Genomic DNA, 26,946 nt, shown 5'->3' with positions numbered 1-26,946 from the left:
AAATAAATCTAGTCAATGTTCATTTTCAAAGGAAAACATGAATGAGAAGTAAGAATTTAGGGGAAGGAAATAGACAAAAACTTTTTTCATGGCAAAGGCCTGACAAAAAACTTGCAACTGTCAAGTTAACTGCATGGGTTCTTAGAAAAGAATTTGTTCCCTTTTGAAACTTTCTATTGAAGCAAACCAGATTGCTATGTCAATATATACATTACACTTAGATTTACTTCAAATACCATTTCTGTGTGTAGGCTCTTATGGAATACTTGGTTTCTAATTTCTTTAACATAGATTAATTTAAATTCAATTTTCAGAGCATCAGTACCAAAGTCTTGTTTAAGTTTACTGTTTTCAAACAATTTCCGATAGGGCAATTTTAAGCTGATACTGTGCTCCACTCTATTCTCTCAGGTCTTTCTCAGTGCCAGGCCTCCTGGTCTTTTCCACCAAACCTTCAAGCATTCTTTATATCTCATGATCCATCCACCCACAGAATACAGACATGATTTCTGATTTTATGCAAAAATATTGAATGCTCAATTCCCAATTTTTTAAATTTCCCCAATTAACTTTACAAAAATTAGTCCTTTTCTATACCAATGTTTCAGAATGACAGAAAACTATTAACTGTTAAGATTTCTGTATATATCTCTAACTTACCCTGTGGCTTTATTGTTTTCTTTCCAAGGCTTTCTCCTCTAATCTATTATTGGCTATTCTCCCTTAGCTCTTCCAAAGTTTTCCTGAAAAGCCTGTTACTTCCTTCACACCTGACCCCTGATGGAGCACAGAGAAGCCTTCCCCCCGATTCTCTAGGGAATTCAATACACTGTCTTACGTGGGGACTGACTCAGTCACTCTTATTAAGGCACCCATCAACTTTAATAAACTCTAATCCATTTCCACTTTAAAAAAAAATTTTTTTTTAATATTAACTTCTCAATATATATTGTAGTTGATAGGACATACTGAAACTATTTCATTTAAAAAGCCAGATTGGGGGAAAAAATAATGGGAAGTTATTGCTTAATGGGTACAGAGTTTATGTCTAGGATGATGGAGAAGGTTTGGAAACAGATAGAGGTGGTGGTCACACAGCATTGTGAATATAATTAATTCCACAGAAGTCTATGTTTTGAAATGCTTAAAATGGTGAACCTTATGTTATACATATTTTCCACAATAAAAAAAAGTAAAAAATAAAGTCAGATTAATTCAGAAACAATAAATACCACATGAGATATCAATATGACTCTAAAGATTTCAAAATGTGCAGAATGGTAGATGTTGAAGTATCCCTACGTGGTATTAGCTGTGCTGAGTTCAAATCCCAGCTCTGGCATTTTTTTCTGGATTCCTGAGCATCATTTATCATTTATCTGTCCAGACACTATTTATCTATTTATCTATCATGTGCCGAGGTTATAGTGGTGAACAACGCAGTCACAGTGCTTCACTAGGGTTACTTTTTAATGGGCTGTTTTCTCATCTTTAAAATAGAAATAATAACACCCACCTTAAAGCGTTGTAAAAATGAAATGGAATCAAGCATGTAACACATGTGAAAGTCAATCAGAGATAACTATTATTATCCAGTACTTAACGCAGTGCTATTGCATATAGTTTCAACCCACACTTGCTTTATTCATTCATTTATTCATTGACTGTCTCTACATATGACTCCTCACACCTCTTCTCCATGCCACCCACCCACCACTTTCCTGTTGCTAAAGGATGATCTCTTTAAGGCTCCCTGCTGAAGCTCTTCAAGATGAACTTTTCATACCAGACTGGGCCAGTTCACAAGAAGCCACACGTCTGGCCAGAATTATTTTGGAAACTGTCTCTGTGTCCCCCTCACAATCAAGAGAACAGCACCCATGGTTCATGGCCAGCAAATGCCTGAGATTCCTCCATCCATGTGTTTATTCTTCCCAGGTTATCACTTCAAAGAGTCCAATCCAATGAAAATAACATGGTATCTCCCCTTTTAGTGGCAAGAGGTTTTTTCCTTCCATGGGTTCAAGATTCAAGTCACTTCAGGATTCTTCACACATTGTTAATTAAAACAAGAGAAAGAGATAGAATACAATCTGTTTAAAACATCTTCATTTAACTCTACATTCTGTAAAATGGATCCACTCCCAAATAAACAGTTGTTTGGAGTTATTAGCTCACAGTCTGAAAACTGAACTATTTTTTCTAAAGGTGTTTGTGTAACTCTGGGAAGAACCTAATGTGTTACATTATGTGTATCTGTTTTTAGATACTGTTAGAAGTTGTGTAGCAAAGTTGTTCTTCACCTGCTCCCTGAAGGGTCATTACTGCCTATACAGTAAGTCCAGTTTTATTCTCATCAGCCAAGAACCTCGGCCATGGATCCAAATCATGTTTCTATTCCAGCAGGTATGTATGATTCGTGTTCATCAGGCTTCTTGATGAGCTGGTGGGGTATGAATTTATAATCATTTTTATTTAATTATGAATTCTTTGGTCAGAGTTGATAAATAGATAATGGCAATACATAAACATTTCATTAATGATTTTTAACATGGATTTTCTATATTTTTAGACAGTTTTCTTATAAAAGACCCCGATTATTAATCAGTAGGTCAAAGCTATTCATATCTTCAATATCCTTAGCTTTTAAAAAGAAGACAAAAAGGGAAAATACTTTCTTTTAAATAACTACAACAAAATGAGCTTATTTGGGGAGAGCTTTCCTTATGTAGAGCTAGACTTTATTTCTCTAGAGTCTTCCAATCTCCTATTATTTTTAGTGTCAATGTTCCTTTTTGACTTTGTTAAGATACTGGAATGTCACTTTTATCTAAAAAACATATATATATAGGTACAATTACATAAAGAGAAACTTTCAACTTAACAATGAAGAATTTGATGCAAAGATATTAGCATCAAATGGGATTCTTATTTGGAAATACGAGTACTTATCTTAGATGCATTAAACTCACATGAGAATAAAATATAGATTATAAAATGTTAGTAATAGGAAGGATCTTAGCATCTTTACAAATAAGAAAACTGAAGGGCAGAACTCAGACCAGCTGGCCCCTGATCCGGTGAGCTTTTCATTATTGCACATGTGTTGAAAAATAAAATGGGGGGATAAAGACAGGAGAAGGTAGGGCAGAGGCAGAAAAAACAGAATGCAAATGTTGTAAGATGATTGAAAATTACCCAAGTGATAAGATCATTTATTTACTTCTGCTAGTAAAATATCTCTGTAATAGCTCCTACAAATGTCACCAACCAGATAGTTGTATTTCTTTATAAAGTCAAGTCAGACTTATTGGGAAAAAATATGTTTTAATGCTAAATATATCATAATCATAAAGTTGAACCAGAGTAATTAAGAAAAGAGACAGGTTGGGCATGCCTTAGAAATATCATTTTTTCCTATAGTAAGTCTTCTTAAGAACACTTAATAACATCTCAGAGAACAAGTCATATTTTGATGTGAACCAAATTGAATGGGAATGTTAAAAATAGCATCGAGTTTCTTCCTTTTTAAAAAATAAGAACTTTATTTTTCTTCTACTTATATTTTTCAAATAGTTTTCATCAGTGATTTTGTATTTGGCTTCATCTTTGGCTTTGTTCTTAACAGTTGTAAGTTTTCTGAGAACAAACCAAGAAAACATGTTTTTTCCCCCTTCAGTCTTATTTTGACTTAGTTTGATTCTTTGTCTTTCTTTTTAAGCAAAATCACCAAAAAGCATCTGTTTTATGCTATGTTTCTTCTATGTTCATTTTACTATAGTGGTTTCTTTCTTTTTCCATACCTTTGATATTGTGTGATCTTCTGGGTGAATTCTGGCTTTGGGGTAAATAAAAATCAAACTTTGACCTGATAATTACAACCGAGCACTAGTCTCGTGTAGTGGACCAGACTCTCTCTTTTCTGTCAACTTGACACATTCATGGAGTTCTCAAATTCGCAGATTCCAGTCTAAATGCTCCTCTTTAAATTGATGATTTATTAAATAATGTTCTGCTCTTCTTCAAATGAAAAACTGTGTGCTTTATAAGTTTCTGATAGTAATTGGGAAATTCCCAGGTGGGTCCACATTATGGGTTGCATAATTAATCTATCTGTTACTGGCTCTGAAACTTTTTAAATCTGTGGATCACTTGCTCAAAGTTTAATATCCTCCACTTTTTCCCACTCAGTCCTAGAAACAGCTCATTTTGATGATATTAATGAGATTTTTCTGAAAAAATGTTTATTAATTCTCATTAACTAAATAGAAGTTTCATATACAAAGACCACCTAGAGATAAGTCAATGCTTGGACATTCATTGACATAGAAAATCTGACTTTATAAGCCAACCTCATTATTTTATCATACATTATACATAAAGGATAATATATATGGTATTATATGTGTATAAATGGCCTTTTATACTTTTTGATGTTCTATGTGTTTTTATAAAATTGTTCTCTTGAATTGAAAGGCTTCTTCCATTTATAGGTATAACATCAGAACACATAAATAATTATTAGACACATTATTGAATACTAAATATACAAACACAAGTTTAAATCTTCCCTTGAGAAATTGATTTTTATTGGCTTGAGTGAAATATATGTAAATGAGATTTTCTTACTTTAACCACTTTATTGCCCAACATTTAGAGAAATTATCTTAAAGCCTTAAGAATATTCATCCATTATACATTTCAGGATTAAAAGTATTTTTATTTCCCCCACACATCCACTCACACTGTTCATATTTGAGTAATTGCATAATGAACTCTTGTGATTGAATTTCTGTTCTTCACGATCTACTCTGTATAAATAGACTCGATTTTGTACTTTAGTTTTTATCATACACCCTAATTCCCCAATCTTTGATAAAATAAACATTTATATTTACATTAACCACTTTCCAATGAAGTAACATTCTTGGGAGGTTAAGCATATTTATGGAGATCGATATCAACTGCCTTGAAAATCCTGTTAAATAATTTTAATTTTCTGTATAAAAAATGAAAGCCCTGATACATATCATATGTTTTATCTTCAAGATAAATCTTCATTCTTTCATTTAAATTAAAATCATGGTAAAGTTCAAATGAAGTCTAAATAGTGCCTTGAAATCAGCCAAACAACATTGTTGGGTCAAGAGACACAGGGTCATGTTTTCCTCTCTTTTGCCCTTCCAGAGCCTGTTTCTAGAGCCCCTGTCAGCTCAGAGCCATTCTGTGCAATTCCTCAGATCTCTGTGGGACAAGACCCATGCGGGGGGTGTGCACAGCTTTGAAACGGCCATGATGGAGTCCATGTTCCCACAGCAGAAGGTAAATGCTTCCTTCCTCAGACATGTTACTTGAACCAAGATTTAAGATTGCCTTGAAAATCTTTGCCTTTCTCTTAACAGTTCAAGTTTTTCCTTCTGTTATCATTATCAAAAAACACTCATTAAGTAATGGTTTTCATGTGGTGCCATACTGGACTCAGGACAAAGTGGTAGCAGTAGACAAGTTACTGCCCTTTGGGGCCCACAGACTGACACAATACAGCCCACTCAGAGCCACACAAAAACTGCATGCTCAGTATGGAGTAGGAAACATTTTGAAAAGGAAGATGGTAGACTTGAAGACTGAAAAGGAAAGAGCAACAGAGATCGGCTCCAAGTTCTTGGTGCTTTCATGTCTTCCCTGCAGGCCTCCTCTCACTCCCTTGTCCTGTGCAGTCACCACAGAGCTCTGCGGAGGCAGGCAAGCACGACGTGAGATGCAGAGCACTTCTGGAGTGTGGAAACTGGGCCTCACTCTCAGGACGCAGTTGGCTGAGACCTCTTGAGTGGGCAGCTGAACTGCGAAAATAGAGGGTGGAACTAGTCTCACGCACTGGACAGAGTGAATCCAGCAGTGGAGGTTTACTGACATGCTCATACTCTCCTGTGCGAAAACTCCCAGGCCTGGGTGTAGCAGGGAATGATTAGAGGAAGCCTGACTGGAGAAAGAATGGCTACGTAGGAGGATGATATTGTCACCAGGTAGGAAATGAAGGTGCTATGGTTTGAATGTATGTGTACCTCCAAAATTCACATTCGGAGCTTAACCTCCAATGTGATAGTATTAAGAGGTGGGGCATTTAGGAGGTGAGTCATGAGAGAAACTTCAGAACAGTGAGAAATAAATTTCTATTATTTATAAATTACCCAGGCTCAGGTATTTTGTTCTAACAACTCAAATGGACTGAAACAGAACGCCTGAACTAAAGTTGGAAGTTGTAGGAAGAGGATGGTTTGGAGAGGTATTGAGAAAGTCAAATCGACAGGATTTGGAACCTATTAAGGAAAATGGAAGAATCAAGGATGACTCCAGGTGCACTGTTCAGCCAAATGGATGACAATACCACCCTGAAAAAGACCACAAAAGAAGTTAACAGAAGGGAAGATAAAGCATTCTTGTTTTCATACTTCGCATCCAAGCTATTTGTGTGGATATCTAGGTAGTGATGGTGGTTGAAATGCCAGTGTGGCCCTCAGAAAGAAAACCATGACCAGATATATGGACTTAGGAGTCACACGGAAACACTTGATGTTATGGCAGTAGACTGGATCACTCAAGGGGAATATATGTATTGAGAGCAGAGAATGGTTATTGATCTCTTCTAGTAAATATTACCAGCTTCTCTCTATAAGTCCTTTCCATACTCAGAGAATCTGATTATTGCCTTCAAGAAAGTCCAATAGTAAGTATTGGATGCTCACTGACCATAGCCTCTGTCTTTGTTTTACTATTAAAAATGGTACCAAACATGCCAATATTAAAGAAATTCAAAGTATAAACAAGTAGCAAATTAACTAATTGAAAACTGCTATGGTGTGAAACTAATTCAATCCCTCTTTAGTGCTGAAGAGTTATAACAGGATGAGAAATTGGTGTGATTAATCAGAATTTTATTTATATTAAAGCACTACAGACATGTCCAACTCTTGCATCACTGTTCTTGGCTTTGGTATAAGAATTTAACATGCAGTATTAAAAATAAAGGAAATGCCACAATTGCATCAGTGTAAAGTAAAATGGAATTCTTTGCACATTTCATTCAAAATTTCAACTGTTGAATCATGTTTAAAGACAATGCCTCAAATTCTCATAAATTTTTCATTGTAAATTATATTTTAACTAGAGGCAACTAGTAAATTAAAATTTGGCAGGCTGCTTCAAGCCCTAAGAGATTTAAAAAAAAACTTGGCAAAAATAGTTTTGTGCATGCTCATAAGTATTATTCATATTTCTTCTATTTTATACCAATAAATATCTCTCTAGAGAAAAATTAACTGTAAGCTGAAATTTTTTGAAATTTTCAAAGTTTTGTAATTTCACTTATTCATGAGTAATAGGAAATATAATGTAATTACATGGCATAATTATCTGCCCAGGTATTTCTCAATTGAATTGATTTTCTCCTACTTTTTACAAAGTGTTCTGCCCACTGAATTCAAAATAACTGTGAGAATCGTACAAAGCCTGCTTAGTTTTTACAATATGTGCCAATATATACATAGACTAGTGACTCGAATGTGATGAACATGTGTGTATCTGCTGCTGTAATGAAGCTTTACTGCAGCCTAGTGGATTCAGGCACATAAGGAAGAAGGAACTCCTGATAAAATGCCTGAGTATCTAGAATATAATATTATGGAAGGCTTGTTATTGTGGTAGCTTTATAATAGAATCATGGAATTTCAGAGCTGAAATTATCATTAAGTTATCTATTAAATTGCAAAATGTGTGAAGGAAGGGATTTTGCCATGTTAACCATTGTATTGCCAGGGTCACACAGTGCTTTGCCGATTGTAGGCTCTCAATAAATAGGTATCAATTGAATATATAAACGAATTCTGTTATTTTCCAGATGTTAAAATTGGAAGCAAAAGGACCTGTTGAAGGTCAGTGGCAGAGCTAGAGCCAGGGAGCACACTAGGGTGACATCAGGGCTGCCACCAGTACATCTGGTGCTTCTCTCCTCTGGGCACAGGAGAGGATCACATGACCCTGCCTATTGAAGTAAGGTTTGGCCATGTGACTTGCTTTATCCAATGAAATATGAGAGGGGATATGTGTCACTCTGAGTGGAAGCTTTTAAAAGCCAGTGTGTGATTCCCTGTGTTCCTTCTCTTCCTCTGCTGTGGTGATTGCAGAAATAAATGTTGATATTGAGATGGAAACGGCCTGGAATTATGAGCCACCACATGGAGGACCACCAGTCCCACCACATACTTTGTATGAGAAAGAAACAATCTTTTGTCTTATAAAACACTGAAGTTTATGTAGATTTTTGTTGCCTTTGTCCAATATCAGAAGGCTATAAGCCTGAGGAGTGATTTCTGGGTTTTCAATTCTACTCCACTGAATGTCTATTTTTATATCAGTACCATGCTGTTTTGGTTACAATAGCTTTGTATGGGCCCAGCACGCTTCCGCTGCGCAACTCTGCTACTTACAATAGCTTTGTAGTATAATTTGAAGTCAGGTGGTGTTATGCCTGGAACCAACCTAAATGTCCATCAATGGATGATTAAGAAAACTGTGGTATATATATACCATGGAATACTACTCTGACATAAAAAAGAATGAAATACTCCCATATGCAACAACATGGATGAACCTGGAGAAACTTATGTTGAGTGAAATAAGCACAAAGGGATAAATACCACATGTGCTCATTCATATGTGGGAGCTAAGAGAGAAAGGAAAGAAGGAAGGAAAGAAAGACCATAGTAGCACTGTCATCTTACAGAGGGAGGGAACATTCCTAGGGCTACAAAGCAGAGTCGGGGGGAGAGGGGAGGGAGACAAAGGTTGGGGGATAATTGGGTGGGGACGTGGGGTGCAAAAGTAATTTCTGGTAATGGGTATGCCCCCAGAATGAATCTGACCCTCACATCATGGGCACGAGGGGTGCCACTTAGCTTTGTATCTCATGAATATTCTTAATAATAATTTAAAAAAACTGAAGTTTATGGCAACATAACCTACCTTTCTTTATTTACACAGAGTAGATAAGCACGTAGGCTCTGACATCAGTTTACTTGGATATAAAATCTGGCTCTGTCACTTACCAGTTCTGCAGTATTTGTCTCTGTGCCCCAGTTTTTATCTGTACAATGTAGGTAATATTAGCACCTACCTCATAGAGCTGTTTTGAGGATTGAATGAGGTAATACATACAGAACTCTCAAAACAGTGGCTGCACATTGTGATCTCTCATAAATGTTGGCTAATATTTTGAATTCTAGCCAGTATTTCTCTCTTTTGAACCTCTCTCTCTCCCTCAAAAATAACACAAATTCAAATCCATCTTAGATGCACTAAGAGAAGTTCATAATAGAGGCAGAAAAATGAACCTGAAGAATAATCTCTCAAGTTATTGTATTTTTCTAGTTTGATCAGACCAGCATTATCAGAAAACATTCTCCAAATATCAAACATGGATTTTCATTATAAAATTTAGAAACTATATATCAATCTCACACAGAAGTTGAAGTGTGAAAATCCTTATATAATGTGATATTTTTTAAGGTACAAAAATATAAGAATAGTTTAATATTGGTACAATTTAATATCAGTTCAATAGCTCAAATAAGAAAAAATGATCACCTTTAGATAGTTAAATGGCATTTGATAAAATCCATCATACATTTTGTATAAAAATTTTATTAATGTCTGTTTCTCTAATTAGACTAGTTTTCCAAGAGATCATGTGCTTGTCATTGTACACCCAGCACCCAGAGCATCAGCTAGCATATAACAGGAACTCAGTGATAGGTGGTGACTGAATAAAATGAATAAGCACTATTACTAACTAGCAGTGGAAAGATGCTTTCTTAATATGATAAATATTTGTCTTATAGCAACAGAAAAATTATGCTTAGTGGTGAACTACCAAAGATGTTTTTATTAAATACTCAAATAAAATCAGAATATTCACTATAACCTCTGTTTTTTAGTGTTGTTCAAAAGTATGAGCCTGGTTAGCTCAGTTGGTTAGAGCACAGCCTTGTAATACCAAGGTCAAGGATTCAGATTCTCCTACTGACCAGGCAGCAAAAAAATATATATATGCACCAGAGAACTTCAAAAGTAAGAGCTAACATGAGGCTATAATCTCCATTAGAGCAAGGTTCTTGTCTGTCTTGTTCATTATAGAACACTGGATATCTGAAGAGCATGTCTGGCTCACAGTAGGAATTAAAAATAATAACAACAACATTTTGAATAAATCTAACACAAGACAGAAATAAGGAGTATACTATTTGAAATACAGAGATAAAAATCAACATTCAGATAATATGAGAATAAAAAGAAAAACTATTGGAAATAATATTAATAATGACAATAATGAACTTTTACTGGGTAATTAGAATGTGCCAATGTATTAGTCCTTTTCTGTGGCTTATAACAAAATACTTGAAACTGGGTGATTTCCAAAGAAAACAAAATTTATTGCTTACAGTTTCAGAGGCTGGAAAGTCCAAAGTCCAGGGAACACTTATGGTGAGGACCTTCTTTGGGAACACAGGGTCTCATGGTGAGAATGATGGGGCAGAGAGAGCTAGTCCCTCATGCACTCTCCTTTTAAAGCCTTCAAAACCATGCCCATGACCACCATTTTTAATCCATTCACTAGCCTGGTCCTCAGGAACTAATCACCTCTTCAAGGCCCCACCTTTCAATTAGTGTAATAGGATTTCCCACCCTCTTTAACAGTCACAGTGGGATCAAGCTACTAATACATAAAACTTGGGGGACACAATCCATATCAGCCAGTCACTGTCCTGTGCACTTAATATCAATTATTTCACATAATCCCAACATCAACACTATGAGATAGATGGCATTATTATTCCCATTTTACAAATGAGTAAACTAAGTAGAAAAGAGATTAATTTTCTCAAAGCCACAGAGCAAAGGAGAGAAATAAGACTTCAGTAAACATAGTAACATACCACGTTCCTGACTGGAAATAATGAATATTACAGAGATGTTAATACTTCCTAAGTTAATTAACAGTTTAACTGAGTTAACCTAGCAGGATGATTTTTGATACCTTATGATTCTAGCAGGATGATTTTTGATACTTTATGAAGTGATGGTAAAATATAACCAGAAAGATAAACAGGTGAGACCAGTTTGAAAATTTTCGAGGCAGGGGAAAAAAAAATTAAAGAGGACTTCCCTAAATGTTAAAACATACTATAAAACTATTATTATTAAATCACTTAATTTTTATAGAAAAAATTAACATACAGATAAATGGAACAGAGTATTGATTCCAGAAATGAACACAGATATATACATAGAATTGGTTAATGCATATATTTAATTGTTTAACTACATATAAAACAAGTTAAGTCCTTTTTTAAAAACCTACCGAAAAAAAAAAAAAGAACAGACATCAAAACCCTAGAACTAACTTTAAACAGATAGAAAAAATTTAAAATCATTTGCTGTAATTAGAAATCACACAAGCATGCCTCCTATCATCCACACATTTAACATTTTACTGGAGGTCCTACCCAAAGACAAGAAAATCATATAAGAGCTATAAGGATTGAAAGAAAAAAATCAAAGAGAGAAGGAGAGAGAGATATAGAAAGAGAGAGAAAACAAGAGAAAGAGAGAAATTATTTATAGACAATAAGATTATTTGTATAGAACATTATAAGGAAGATCTATGAAGTTATCTGATATAAGAGCAACATATAAAATCAATAACATATGTGAGTAATAACTGATTAGAAAATTCAGTAAAAAGATACTATTTATAATAGCAATAAAGCCTATAAGGTACTTAGGAATAAATATAAGATGTGAAACTCTTTAGTAAAGAAAAATTTTAAAATACTAATAAAATGATTTTTTAAAAGATTTGAATTAATGGAAAGATATGCCCTCCTTATGGGTAGGAACAGTCATTATCACACAAAGGGAAATTTTCTCCCAAATTAAAGTATAAATAGAATTTCATTTCCAATCATAACAGCAACAGAATTTCTTCATGGAGTTTGACAAACTGATCCTAAATTTAGAATAGACAAAACAATTCTAAGAAAGAACATAGATGAGGAAATTTTTCTACTAGTAAAAGAAAACTTATTCTAAAACTATAAGATGAGGTGTGAATACTGCTGCAGGGATAAATCAATGGTAAAGAATAAAGTGTCCAGAGATAGTCCCAAGCATATACCAAATTTTGATAGAAAGGGGGATTTCAAATCACTGAGGAGAAAATTAAATGTTTTTAAAATAGTGTGAAGACATGTGACTTTCCAGACTAAAAAGATAAAATTAGATCCCTCCTAGACACTGAATAAATTAACTCCACTTAAATTAAAAGCCTAAAGGTAATCAGTGAAATCTTACAACAATTAGAATAAAATATCAAAAGTTGTCTTTCTGACCTCAGGATAAGAAAGGATTTAAGACATAAATGAGTAGAAATCATAAAGGAAATATAAATAAATAGAACTATGTAAAATATTTTAATTTCCATATGACAAAACACAACACTATAACAAAGTTAAAATACAAGCACAAAACTGGGAGAAAGCATTAGAAATATGTATAATGGACACAAAAATCTCCTACAAGTCAGCAGAGACAGACAACCCAAGACAAAAATGGGCAAAGAACATGAACAAAAAATCCACTGAACAGAAAACTCAAATGGCCAAAACACATAAGACAAGATGTTTAGTAAAAATCATTGAAGTAATCAATTTAAATTTTTTTAAAGGTTATGCCATTTTACAATGGTCAGACTGGCAAAAATTAAAAATTGTGGCAATACAAGTCTTGACAAAGATGTGAAAAATGGGAATGTTCATACACCACTGATGGGAATAAAACAGGTATAACTACTTAGAAAAAAATACTTAAGAAAAAATACATATATAATTATTAATTAGACTCATGAATTATAGCTAGCTAGCAGTCAAGGTGGACAGTATAGCTGTCCAGAAGTCTTAATTCCGTTTAAAACTTATCAGAAAAATGCTTATGCACAAGGAGGTGCATAAGCAAAACTGTTCTGTCCTACACAAGGCTTAAGACAAATTTTCATTTACAACCTTCTTTAAAGAAAAGTCTGGCAATAGCTGGTTATATTATAAATTCATATACCCTATTATCTTGTAATTCCTTTTCTAGGTGAAACTCTCACATACCTGCATCAGGAAACATGTACAGAGATATTAACTGCAGCATTGTTTGAAGGGAAAAAATCAAGAGCAATACAAATGTCCATCAGTAGAGGAATGGAGAAAATTGTTGTGGTATAGTCATGCTGTAGTAAGTGAAAGTCAATTAATTAGACCTATATGTGATAACATTGGATAAATCTTGAAAATATAATATTGAGTTTTAATAAGCAAGTTACAAAACTATGATATGATTAGTATGAAAGCTTGTACAAATGTTTAAAACACATCAAGCAGTGTTATGCATTACTTATGAGTACATATACTTGTGATAATAATAAGCTATATTTAGAAGCATACCAAATTCATGATAAGAATACACCATATTTAGAAGCATAGCAAATTCAAATTCATGGGGCTGCCTTTGGATAAGGAGGAAGTGGGGAAAGGAGGCACGAAAATGTTACTGGGGAAGGAAATTGAGGAGATCTCAATTTCATCTGTAATTTTATTTTTAAATAATCAGAAGCAAAATATTAGCATTTGTTAAGTTTGGCTGGCAGGTAGTTTGTTACATTATCCTTGCACATGCTTTTTTTTGTCTTTGTTTCTTTCTTTTTAAATTTAAGTTAATTAAACCTATAAGCAATGTCAAAGAGTAGAGGATTGATAGATTTGCCTACATAAAAATATAGTTTATAAAAAGCAAAACATGTTATACACAATAATTTAAAATGAAAATATTTGTAACAAGCATGAAAGACATGGTTTAATATCCTTAAGATCGTATAAGTTTATGCAAATCAATGATCAATTGCCAAGAACATGAGCAAGTACTCAAAGGAGACTCTGTCCAGAAAGTGTTTAGCATCAATAGTAGTCAAAATAGTCACAGAATAACAAGTTACCCTTTTAAACCTATTTTTTAAAACACAATAATCATTGTTGGTAGAGTAAGAGAGTGTAGACACTCACACATTTCTAGTTAGAGTGTAAATTATTTCAACATTTCTAAAAAGCAATTTAGCAATGCAGGTCAAGAGTCTTAAAAATATTCATATCCTGTAACATAGTGATTCCATTTCTAGGAATCTGTTCTAAAGAAATAATCTGAATTGTGTACAAAACCTAAGACACACACACGCACACACAAAAATATTGTGGAGTGATTTGTAAATAGCCTAAGTATCTAAAAATGAGAGAATAAAATTATTATACATTAGTACAAAAGAATATTAAGAAACCATGAAAAGTCATGTTTACTAGAAATGTTTAATGACCTGAAATATACTTATGGTACATACCATATTTCTGGATACAAAATTATTTATATAAAGAATATTATTTGGAGGATTTCCCATTATAACAACCAAAGGAAATACAACATAATGTTAATGACGGTTAGCTCTGGTTGATGGGATTAGCACTTTCTAAATTTTCTCTAAGTATGCATTTCTTTAATATATCAAGAAAAAAATTACTTTAGGCAAATGAGCAGTTTACTTAAAGAAAATTCAATCCAAGATAATCAATTTCCAGTATAAAACAAGGATTTTAGAAGGAGAATGGAAAACTAGTTGATTTGTTGAAGAAATAGGAAGGACCTCCACAGAGCAACTAGAGATTACTATTAATAATTCCATTCCAGTACATGTGCTGCCCAGCCTTTCAGAGGCAGCGGCACTCTGATTATCAGAGGACCAGATAGTTGACCACGTTGATCGGGGAATTGCTAAAAGGCTAGAATTTGAGAGAAAAAAACAATTTTATTGACACACGTGTTCCAGTTCCCAAAGCATGGGGAAATTCCATATGCCATAAAAATGAGCTCTCAAAACTATGCCCATTATGGAAACAAAAAATAATAATAAATTGAATTTACTGCCAAAATAAAATGTGCCCCATCTGGCTAACATTTGGAGATTTGTTTTCAGTCCACATCACTGCAAACATACTTGACAGTTCCCAGGGTGACTGGCTGTAGTGTCAAAGCATGAATAAAACTGAAGTGGAACAAAAGCAGACCTTCTGATGCTCCCAAAGGCTTAGATCTAGTGTTTCGAATTAAGGTGTTAATGTGCTTGAATAAATAAATGCATAAGTAAGTAAATAAGGGGTGGGCTTATATACGTAGTATGTAATGATCTAAAGTCTAGTGAGAAATTGAAGTCTGCAAGTGTGATGTAAACGACATGTGTTGTGGAAGGTCAGCCTCCAGGGAGAGTGGTGTGACTCAGTGTTTGAGAGAGGTTAGCTATGTTGAACTCCCTTCCAGAGCACGCTAGATGGGAGTGGGGTTTGTGGTTTCAGAAGCCTAGATGGAGGTGGGGGCTTCTAGGCTTTGTGGCTATGAGCTCAGAACCAGGAAAATCTGGCAGTAAGTATCTAAGTAGTAGTAAAGGTGAGGTAAAGAGATTTTTAAAGGTGTGAATAAGAGTCTATCCAAAAAAAGCCAGGCCAAGGGGTTAATCCAGTGACCAGAGGGTAAACTAAATGAAGACTGCAAGTCATGATTAGGAACTGGAGGCAAGAGGTTTGGGTGGCAGACTGAGGGTGGAATGTGGACCCAGATGCAAATGTTTTGGATGCTCCTTGCTCAGGGAGGGAGCTGGTTGGGAGGTGGTGGACATCAAAATACAGACTTCAAGTGTATTTTAAAAAGAGGGAAACAGTTCCATGTAGGAAGAATGGCATGAGCAAGAAAATGGAGGAGACAAAAAAAAAAAAAAAAGAATCACAGTGAAATCTTGGTAAATGTAACTCCAAATTCACTCATTCCGCCAAAAATATTTTTTTGCAAATGCCTGCGCTATGCCAAGCCCTGTGCAGAGACTGGACATAAACAATCATGGTCCCTGCCCTCATGGTGACAAGTAAAATACTGGTAAACAAATACACAGTTCCACACTGAAAGATACTGTAAAAAAATAAAATGCCTAGAGAAAGTGAGCATTTGTTGGATGTCAGGGAAGGCTTCTCTGAGCAGATGTCATGAGTTTCCCTGGTAAAGAGAACCACTTGCACAAAGGCTTTGAGACCAAAACACAAGAACAACAAAAAAGCAAGAATAAGGAAAAGGAAAAACCTTGGTGTATTAGAGCATTCTCCTCCAAGTTTAAATCACACATCCCATCAGAAAAAAAATTTGAGCAAGAACCTTCAATATGTGCATACTTATTTACTTATAAACTGTTTACATGCATTATTTCACACACTTGTTTTTTCATTATGAAACTTATTCAAAAATAGAAACTTTAAAGGGTGAGATAAAAAGTAAATAAAAGTGAAGGTTCTAATATTTTCATCTTCCTGTCTCCCAGTCACCCAGGAGTGAGTTACGTTCCCCTTCCTCAGCACTGGAAGTGAAAGAACCAGGGGAGAGCCAGTGAACAAAGGGAGAATGAAGGCTGGAGAGTTAGTCACTCCTGGCCTTGCTGATCATGGCAAGGAGTATAGCTTTCACTGCAGTCTATGGGAAACCACTGAAGAATTTGTTCAGCAGACATTACCTAGTGTCTCGGTCAGTCGGGGCTGCTATAACAAAATACCATAGACCGAGTGACTTACAAACATCAGACATTTCTTTCTCATAGTTCTGGGGGCTGGAAAATACAAGATCAAGGCAGATTCAGTGTCTGGTGAGGGGCTGCTTTCTAGCTCATGCGTGGTGCCTTCCTGCTGTGTTCACACATGGTGGAAGGGGCAAGGGGCCTCTCTTGGACCTGTTTTATAAGGGTACTAATGCCATCAACTAGGGCTCCATTCCCAAGAGCTGATCTCCTCCCAAAGGCCCCACCTTCCAACAACATCACCTTGGGTGTTAGGATTTCAACATATGAACTTGGAGGGGAGGGGTGTATAGGCTTCAGTCCATTGCACACTCAGTCTGCTGTGTGAAGACTAAGTCAGAGAGGGACAGAAATAGAGTTAGGATGATCACAGAATAGACTATTGCTGATCCAGATGGGAGAAGAGAGTAGCTTGAATTTGGATGGTACTCATAGAGAGAGAAATAAATGACATATTCAATATAAATTTTGGAGGTAAAGTAACATAACTAGCTAATGGATGGGATATAAGGGTGAAGGAAAGTGATGAATCAAGGCTGATGGCAAGTTTCTTGCATGGTGGTATCATTTATTAAGGTGAGTAAAACTGGGAGGAAATTAGCTTTGGAAATGGGCAAGAAGGAAGGGGGCTGGGAAGCAAGATCTTTGGACATCTTAATTGTCAAATGCCTGTGAGATGTCTCAGTGGAATTGTGCTGTAGGCAGTTGGGTATTCAAATATAAAATGATTTAGGCCAGAAATATAGATGAAGGCATCATCAGCATACAGATGATGAAAACCATAGGAAGGTTAAAGCAATCGAAGAAGAGAGTGTAGAGAGGAGAAGGGCCCAGTTCAGGACTGAGTCCAGAAGTTGGCCAAGAGACAAAAGAAACCCAGAAAGTGTAGAAGTCACTGATACTAAGAGCATCCAAGGAGAGAGAAAGGAATTGTATGAGATTCAACAGCTAGATCAAGATAAGTGTCCATCCAAGTGGACAACTTGGAAAGAATATTAACAGTTTTAAGGGCAAGGACCAGAAAGGAGTAGATGGGGGAACAAGAAGGACAGAATGAGGAAGGAAACGCAGAATATGTAGAGAGCTGTACTGAGAAGTTTGGTGCTGAACGGGTTGGTAAGTGGAGGGGTCATGGAGATGGTTTAAAGTGAAAGCCCCCAGAACATGTTTGTAAATTGTTAGGGTGATACAATAAAGAGGATGAGATCAATGAGGCAGATGAGAGAAGAGGTGATCGCATACAGCTCCAGGTCAACTAGTAGATTTCATGGTGGAGAGATGAATGAATGCTTTCATGGCTTTTCAACTCTTTCAGTGAAAGAAATGAGAACATCAGCTGAAAGTGGGGTAGGGAATGGAGGGGTGGAATGTGGGAGATTTGAGGACAGAGAAGGTCTGACATGAAGAGTCTGAGAGAAAGGAACCATGAGCTTCCTAGAGAAATACTGCAGGGCTGTCAGGCAATGAAGAGCAACCATTTGAAGTCTGAGATTATGGATTTGACGTAAAATGGAGATCTGATTTTCTCCAGCCATGATCAGCTGTTCAGAGGCTGAGATGGAGTTGATCCAGGCTTGGATTTTTATCTTTTGGTTGAGTAGTTTGGGAATATGGAAGGTAAAGATGTAAACCAAAAGAGAAAATTTTAAATGCTGAAAAGGAAGCATCTATACATAGGAAAACCAATTGGGGAAGGAGAAAGATGGTCTTTAGAGCCCAGGAAAGGGAAAAAATAGTTATTCTAAGTGAAGAAGATGCTGGATCTGTGCTGAGTTTCTCTACACAAGAACCTCCTTCTCCTCCTATCCCCCAAACAGACTCTACTACACCCTTTGAAACAACAGCACAGGCGCACCCTTCACACAGCTGGCCACAGTGAAGGAGGATAGATAACAACAGCGAGATGAGGTCAGCTGATCACGGCCATGTTTATACCATGCTCCGTGGATACGGCTTGCAATGCTGGGTAACACTGGGAAAGGTTTAGCTGAAGCACAAGATGAATTATTATCACAGTTTATGTAATATCACTGCACTCACTCCTCCACTGTAGCCACGTAGTAGTCAGCTGGGATTTATGTGATTAACACAGGAGAGATTCGAAAGTAAAGAGTACTTGAGAAAAATAGCATGACCCTTAAAGACATTGACAAGCATGACTTTTATTGATGACTTAAGACCACTGACTTGGAAAGTTCAGCCAAATTCTAAACTTTGCCTCCCTAAATATTATCTCTACCTTAATTTGAATTCATTGTTTTCCCTTGACAGCTATACATCAGGGCCCCCCATTTAAACAAGTCTGTACACACAACCCATTATATCAAGTGATTGCACATGATTTTATAAACACATTGAACTTAAGTGACAGTTCTATTCACCGTTAGAAATCAGATTTGTTTCCACTGTTATACATTGGTCTGTTGTATTATAGTCCTTGTTTTTGAATCCTCTTATCCCTTTTAGAAAATTACTAGCCTTACACGTGGCTAACTATATACACTACTATTCATACCTCCTTAAGCACTGTCCGCATATACTGTACTTATGCTGTACATATGCTTTTTTAAAAATTTTAAGTTGGCATAGAAATGTTTTCTCAGTTTAGTTGAAATCCCGGTTGATCACCTGTACTGTATTTCCTTCATGTTTCACAAGCCAGACTGTCCTATAATGAAGCATGTCAATTTTATTACTGTCATGAACATTCCTTCACAGTCAGCCAGATGTTCTGCATCAGTCAAGGAAATTTTTTAAAAAAATTCTTTAGAAATAGTTAACGAAATAACTTTATTCCTGGGGGAACAGAGGTATGCAGTCCCTCTGAAATGTCTGTTCTAATCCAACAGTGCTTTGGATTCTTTTTTTTAAATAATCAGTGCGGGAGTAAAATGTTTTTGTTTTTCCCTTGCTGTTATTGTAGATATTGCATGAATGCCTACAAACATTGGGCACTAAACTATTGGAATAAACAGCACCTCTCTTGGTGCAGTGTGAAAGTGTGGTAGCTAGAAGCTCGGGATTGGCTCTCAATCTTCCCTCCACCACTTACTTACCAGCTCTTTCATTTAACTCCTCTTTGCTCCATCTTTACCTGCAAAGTGCAGAAAATAATCATACCCACTTCACAAGGATGTTATGACTTAAAAGACATAATACATGTAAAATCTTTGAAACAGTCACTGGCTTATAGTAAGAGCTCAATAAATGGTAGCTAGTATATTTTATTGTCCTTCCTCTTCAATACTCCTCCAAACAAAATGAATGGCCGCCTCAGCCATGTTCCCATAAGCTTTCATACGTATGTCAATAAAGCAGTCAATGTACTGCGGAATAGTTTGATTTTAATGTCTTTGTGCCTCCCACAGGCTGTGGGATCAGGGTCTTCCTATTCATGTCTGTATCCTCCAGCACCGACCTTGGCCTGAGGCACAGCAGTACTCAGTAAATGTTTTGTGACTATATATTCTCAGTCATGACAAAAGCTCCATCTTTTGAGAATGAATTTTATTTTCACAAATAGCCCCAAATTTATCTGAGCCCAGGTGTATTATAAAAGGAGGTGGATCAAACTGAATAATAGTTTTCCCAGGTAAAAGCTGGATTTCACTAAAGTAAGGAAACCTGTTTTCTTGTGTGGCTCACGAATACACTCTAAAAACAATTTCAAAAGAGACTGCTAGAAAGGTTTTGAGCAGAAGCTATGTCACTAAAATATGAGTAGTCATCCAACTTTAACACTCATTTCAAAATATAAATTCTGGTTTTTCCCTAAAAAAATCATAGCGATTTCGATATCTCAAAACTAGATACATCAAGAAAGATAACAATCAGTGGCACTATTTGCTTTTAATTTTAGAACCCTGAAAGTTGCATTTGAACTGGCAAACTTTTGGTTCTAAGGACACATTACCCTCTTCCCCTTAGAGAATGCAGGAATATGGAATAATTTTTTATTTTTTTAATTTAGTAAACAAGTATTTCTTAGAATCTAATTATATTAAATACTTTTTACATTTTTATATTATGTTCAATATAATTTCAAGTTCCTATTGAAGACCAATCTGAGGGGAAAGGGACTTTAAAAAAAAAACAAAAAAAACAACTCTACTAAATGGCAATCCACAGAACCATTTGATGCCTCACTCCAGGGTCTGGTAACTCTTTCTACCAATAGACAGTCTCCCTGTAAGCAACCTAAATTCTTCATGCTGTACATAATCCCCTTTCTTCATGATCTTTCACTGAGCTGATGGCAGCACTTGATTGCCACCCACTCTAGCACTGCTTTTGCTGAGTACTTCCCAGACCTTAGCGCATGTAAGAGTCCCTGGGGAGCTTGTTAAAAACGCAAGTTCCTGGGTCCTCTGCAGATCTTGCAAATAATACTTGCTGGGGTGAGCCTGTGAGTCTGCATCTCTGACAAGTGATCCTGGTAGTTCGAGGCAGGAGGTCCCACAGCCTCCTCTTACAAAACACCGAAACAGAGGCAAAAGCAATTGGAATCCAATTGACTTGACTTGAATCACATCTCAACCACTGACATGCTCTGGGAATCGGAGTGAGTCGGTTAACCTCACTGCAGCTCAATTTCTTCATCTACAAACCAGGAACAAATCCTCCTCCCTCACAGGATTGTGAGGAAGGTGAAATGAGATGATGCATTTAGTTATACACCTAGCAGAGCACCTGGCACAGAATATGTGCCCTATAAACAGCAACTATAAAACCACTACTTCGTAAATTTCCAGGCTATGGTTAAATCACCTGTTTATTCTTCTCTTTTCTGGATTTAGATATCTTTTTGGCTCTGCTCTGAATTTCTTTTTTTCTTTCCCATTTTTCACCTCCTTAGTAAGAGCTGAATGCTATAGTCTGTGTCTGATCAGGCCCGGGTACCTCATTATCCTCCCGTGTGTATGTCTAATTATTCCCTAAACGGGCACCCATCCTTGCATCTTTTCATTTCAGCATCTCATTAGGGTGCTCATTGGTGCACCTTGTTATTTCCCATCCATTCTCTAATGTCCTTTTTTTTCTGCTTCTTCTTTCAGTCCTCACGTCTTCTTATGCTCATTTCTTTATTCACAGTATTAAATCCTTCCTTTCATGCTTGTCATTATTCCCTCCTTTCTACACAGCTCATTACACCCTCCATCTGTGAACTTCATTATGCCATTCCATTTTTATCTCATTACATCTTCATCATGCACATGTCATTAGCTCCTCCATTCATGCATGGTCCTGCATTCTTTCTCTCTGCTTCTAATCACACCCTGCCCTTCCCGTCCTCCCCATTTAATGCTCCCATTTATAAATCACATTACACCCCCCAATGCCTTTATCATTCCACCCATCCATTTATGCATCTTGTTACACCATTACCCATGCATATTTCTATGTGCATTTCTATTTGTGCATTTCATTATGGCCCCATCAAGCCTGCGCATGTCATTTCTCCCCTTTGAAATGTTCACATGCATTACATCTCTCTATGTTTGCATCTGATTACATCCAGTGCTCCTAGGTTTGACGACAAACTAACAAACACAGACAAATAAGTACGTTACTTGCTTTTAGAAAACTAAATATGTTTCTCAGGCGCCTAACATCAGTGCTTCTTAAACAAGTCATTCATTTCAGAAAGATTTACATGTGCTTATCTAACTAAGAGACCCAAAACAGTACATTTTAGATGCATAAAAAGGTTCTTCTTATCTTGCCTTACTCAAGTAATCATCATTATCACTACTTTTTATTATCTCTCTACAGTTTACAAAGGAGTATAATTATCGAAGAATTGATTGTGGCAACAGCTCCCTGAATCAGACAGCTTAGGGATCCTAGTAGTATTACAGTCTGGGGAGCATATTAGAAACACCAAGAAATTAAGATAGTTTCCCAAGAACTGCCAGCGAATGACAGAGGCAAGGCCCAAACTCTGATCTTCTGGCTCCAAAACCTATGTTCTTTATACCATACCACTACAGCAGGAAAAAAAAAAAAAAAAAAAAAATCTTATTTTTAAGTATCACCTTTGTCATTTAACCCACTCCATAAAACTTCCCTAAGATAGAACTTGGTGTCAGCATGCTTTAAGTTTTGTTTTCTAAAACAAAATAGAACATATTTCAAACACTTTGTATTTCATGTCTGTTTCTTCGTCTCCAAGTTTAAAGAGTTAGGTTAAAAGAAAATTTAACATGGAGCCCTCTGACAAGAATAAGTGCAAAATTCAGGAGAAAGATGGTCCCTTAATGATTTTTGCTACCAAGGCCACCCTCATACAGGCAAAAATAAGGAGACTCCTGTACCAGAGATTTGAGGAGTACCAAGAAAGCCCCCCACCCAGAGGCAGACCCTTTCTTCCTCACAGATTCTAACCCTTGCCAGTCTTTTTGCTTCACTGAATTATGTTCTCTGCCCTCACTTTTACTTTTTATTAGATTATGAAATAGCTCATAAACTCAGAAAAGTACAGAAATATGATACCTATACCCACAACAAGATAGAAGAGATGTTTACATTACTTTCATATTTACTTCAAATATCTATCCCCCTTTATGAAAAGAAACTGTGGAAAATACTCTCCTGAGGTTGGTGTATATGATTTCCATGAATATTTTTGTACTATTATTTTAAAATTTTACCTAAATGTTATCATACTGCATATATCTTTTGCAATGTGCTTTCTTCACTTAATGCTATGTTTTTAAAATATATATGTTCATACATGTAGAGCTAGTTCATTCATTTTAGTATCTAAAATTTTCCATTGTGTAAATAGACCACAGTTTTATCCATTTCTCTGCTGAGGGGTAGTTCAACTTACCATATCTGCCTCAATCGATATTTCTTCATCAGTGCTTACCTCTGGTTTCTCTGTTGAATGATTAAATGGAGACATTTAAAATTCCAACGTCATGAGAACTAATGCCTTCTCCCCAAGTCCATGGTAGAGTCAATTTATCCTCTCTGTAACTACTCTAGGTAGTAAACATGTCAACCATATGATAGTTCTTAAAATGAAACTAGATCCTTCCCAAATGTTGACATGCATTAGTGTATTAAAATAATTGAACCTAAAAATGGTGGTCTGACTCCCAGAACCCAGAATGCTTCACACTAGCGAAAGGCAATAATAGGAAAAATAGTAAAAGGAGAAAGATACAATGCTTTCTACAGAAGTGTGGTTGATTTTTCTCATGGCTTAAAAGTAGTCGCTTAAGAAGTCACTGGAGACTGTTACATGCCCCTGATGCAATCAGACCAGTATGCTGATGGTCAACAAAAGCATGGCCTATTTCAGACATGAGAAAAGATCTTGGCTGGTAATTCTTCCAGAAAATTCAGAGCCTAGAAAGGCCTCCCACTGTGATGTGGAAAAAAGAAATATTCATGCTCTGCTGATAAGAATGTAAACTGGACAGCCATTCTGGAAAGCAATTTGGCAGAACCTAGTGAAGTTCAGGATATGCATAATGTTAAATTTTTAATGTCTCATGCAAACAAGGTTCTGGAGTAGGGCAGATTATTATTATTATTTACATATAGCAAATAACTTATAGCAGATAACTTCACTGGTTCCCTTTCACCTCAGTCGTTAGCCCTGGGGCAACAAGATGAGAACAGATGTCATCCTACACATACTAGGTTCTGTACTGTAATGACAGCTGCCTCCATCCCCTCTGCCTGCCACCTCCTGAAAAGAGAGGAGAAAAATCTTTGCTCCTTGGGAAGGGGTCTGGGTTCTTACTTTTACCCTTTGGAATGTAAATAAATCTCTCCGGGGGAAAGTAAAACTAATGTCTCCAGCTTGATGACCCAGGGATGTCCAGGATCCTGGGTCTCATCCCCACCTTGAAATGTAAACACATAGCTCTGGGAAAATAAATCTCTCTAGAGGGTCCCTCACTTTCTAATCAGCCATAAATTCACTTCTAAAACTTCTTCTTTTAGCCTAGGTCCCAAGTTTCAGTAAAATTTGCTCAGAAAGCCCTAACTGCAGAAACAAAAATATTTTCCCTACAGTTTTACACTAATACATGCCCTATGGCCCATCAATTCCATTCCTGAGTGATTAGCCCAGAAAAATTCTTGCTCACATCCACAAGGGGACATGTACGAGGTTATTTATTGCTACATGGTTCATGTAAGTGCACAGGTGGAGGCTGCCTTGGTGCCCATCACTGAGGGAATGGTTGGATGAAATGTGGTGGGTGATGGATGCACTCTGTGGAATGACTGGGCAGCAGTAGAGGCAACAAGCGAAATACACATGCAATACCATGCAGGGCTCTTGAATGAAACAAACAAGAGACAGAATGAGGTCCACAGCATAGCATCATTTGCAAAAATGAAAAAAGTACTAAACATTGCTACATAGTTTTCAAGAATACCTATCTGTTCCAAGACATATATCAAACCCAAAAAGGGAGTACTTATATAAAGGGAAGGTGGGAGGAGTAGTCTGGGAATGAGAACGATATCAGGGATAAAGGGAAAAAAGATGACAAGAGAAGGACCTTACTTCCAATAAAATAACTACATGCCTGAGGAGTATGGTTTTTATATTACCTTATTCTCGAAGGAAGGAAAAGAAAGCCCCTCCAACGAGCTCTTTCTACACCAGCACCCTTTGCAGTCTAGTCCACACAGTAGAAGCTCAATACATATTTGTCAAATGTAGGTGTCAATCATCAACTAGAAAAACAAAATCACTGCCAGTCTTTGCTTTCCAATATAAGGAGAACATGTAAATGCTGGCTTTAATTGCCAAAAGTTCTGGTGATTACAGTTTACTGCAGACACCACTGTAAAATTGTTAAAGTTTTCTGGACAATTTGAACATTTGCAGTTTTTTGCTCTTGCTTCCACTCAGATAAAAATATCTTGAGGGTTTTAACAGGCTGCACTTTAAAATAAATTGGATTTGTAAAGAAAGTAACTGTTATTTACCAGACATTCATAAAGCTTATTACATAGCTTCACCCAATTTGCCAACTTTATTTTCTACTCAACCCATATGCTTCTATTAACTCTTCCATAAACTGCTTTATTTCAACTCTTGTCATGTTAACTGCTAACATTCTGTAGTAAGATAATTTTCTCATAATCCTTAGATGAGTATGAAAATATGACTTTTTAAATCAAATCAAATACTCTATCCTATTTGCTAGTTCTTAAATGAAAGTGTTCTTTAGAACTTCTCTCTTTCCTCCAGCCACTTGAAGCCAGACCCATAGTCAGGATTGCCACAAATTGCCAAGAAGGAATTCAGTACCTCTCTTGCCACACTGACTCCATATAGTCATATATGACCTGGAGTTCCCTTGCTAATTTGGGATAGAAAACTGAGAGCCAGAGGGTTGTAGCACGTGTGTGACATCCAAGTGGAACACTGACACACACTGTGAGTTCTGCCATGCCAGCACCCTGCTGCCTCTTCTCAGAGGCTATCTCCCACCTGTTGCCCACCCTCCTCCCCACATACCCCAGCCTTCTGCCAACTTCCAAAGTAGGCCCAAGGAGTTCAATGTTCACGTCTCCTCTCTTCCTTCTATATTGCACAATTTGGAATAATATCTCAAACTTTCAAGGATGGAAACTTTGTTATTAGGACCAGACCACATATTTTGTCATATAAAGCCAAACTATTGTGGAAATGTATGAGCGTATGCACATGGAGACTGACAAATTCCTCAAATACCAATTAATGGACACAGATCAGCCATCCCCACATCTGCTCCCAAGGGTACAGGATTAACTTTCTAATCAGTGTACACCAGAATAACTTGGGGAGCTTGTTTAAAAATGCATATGCCCAGGCCTGACCACAGACTTATCAGGCTAGGCTTTCAGGGATAAGACCTGTATCTGATGTTTGTAACAAGTTTCCTAGCGATTTCTGATGCCATTACTGATGGAGAATTAATGATCTGGAAAAGCTGAGAGTCTTGAGAACAAGCTGTCAATATGCTATATTGATGGGTTCAGACAAACACCCTTCTTCAATTATTACCATTTTGTTCTAAAAACTTGTTACATAAAGTTAAATAAAATGAATTCCTATAATACCCATAGAGATGCAGGTATATTTTTTAAAAATAAATGTGTTTTGAAAAGGCTTAATGGTCCTAGTTGAATAGACATGAAAATTGAAAACCTAAATGCTACTGTTGATTTAAATTAGAGAT

The 26,946-nt window shown here is 36.3% G+C and overlaps 1 protein-coding gene across 2 annotated transcripts in view; it reads left to right on the top strand.

Annotated features, from left to right (window-relative positions):
- Positions 1 to 26,946, top strand: part of VEPH1 (ventricular zone expressed PH domain containing 1) — a 214,706-nt gene that overhangs the window by 161,677 nt on the left and 26,083 nt on the right. Inside the window, exons 9-10 of one of the 2 annotated variants that reach the window (XM_063104456.1) lie at positions 2,267 to 2,406; positions 5,188 to 5,322. In XM_063104456.1, the coding sequence (XP_062960526.1) occupies positions 2,267 to 2,406; positions 5,188 to 5,322 (275 nt within the window). The remainder of the gene's footprint in view (positions 1 to 2,266; positions 2,407 to 5,187; positions 5,323 to 26,946) is intronic. The other variant, XM_063104466.1, reaches the window with a different exon arrangement.

Source organism: Cynocephalus volans, chromosome 1, assembly GCF_027409185.1.
Source record: "Cynocephalus volans isolate mCynVol1 chromosome 1, mCynVol1.pri, whole genome shotgun sequence".
Taxonomy (NCBI): Eukaryota; Metazoa; Chordata; class Mammalia; order Dermoptera; family Cynocephalidae; genus Cynocephalus; species Cynocephalus volans.
Note: the sequence above shows the minus strand (reverse complement) of the source record. Positions and strands in the feature narration are given on the sequence as shown.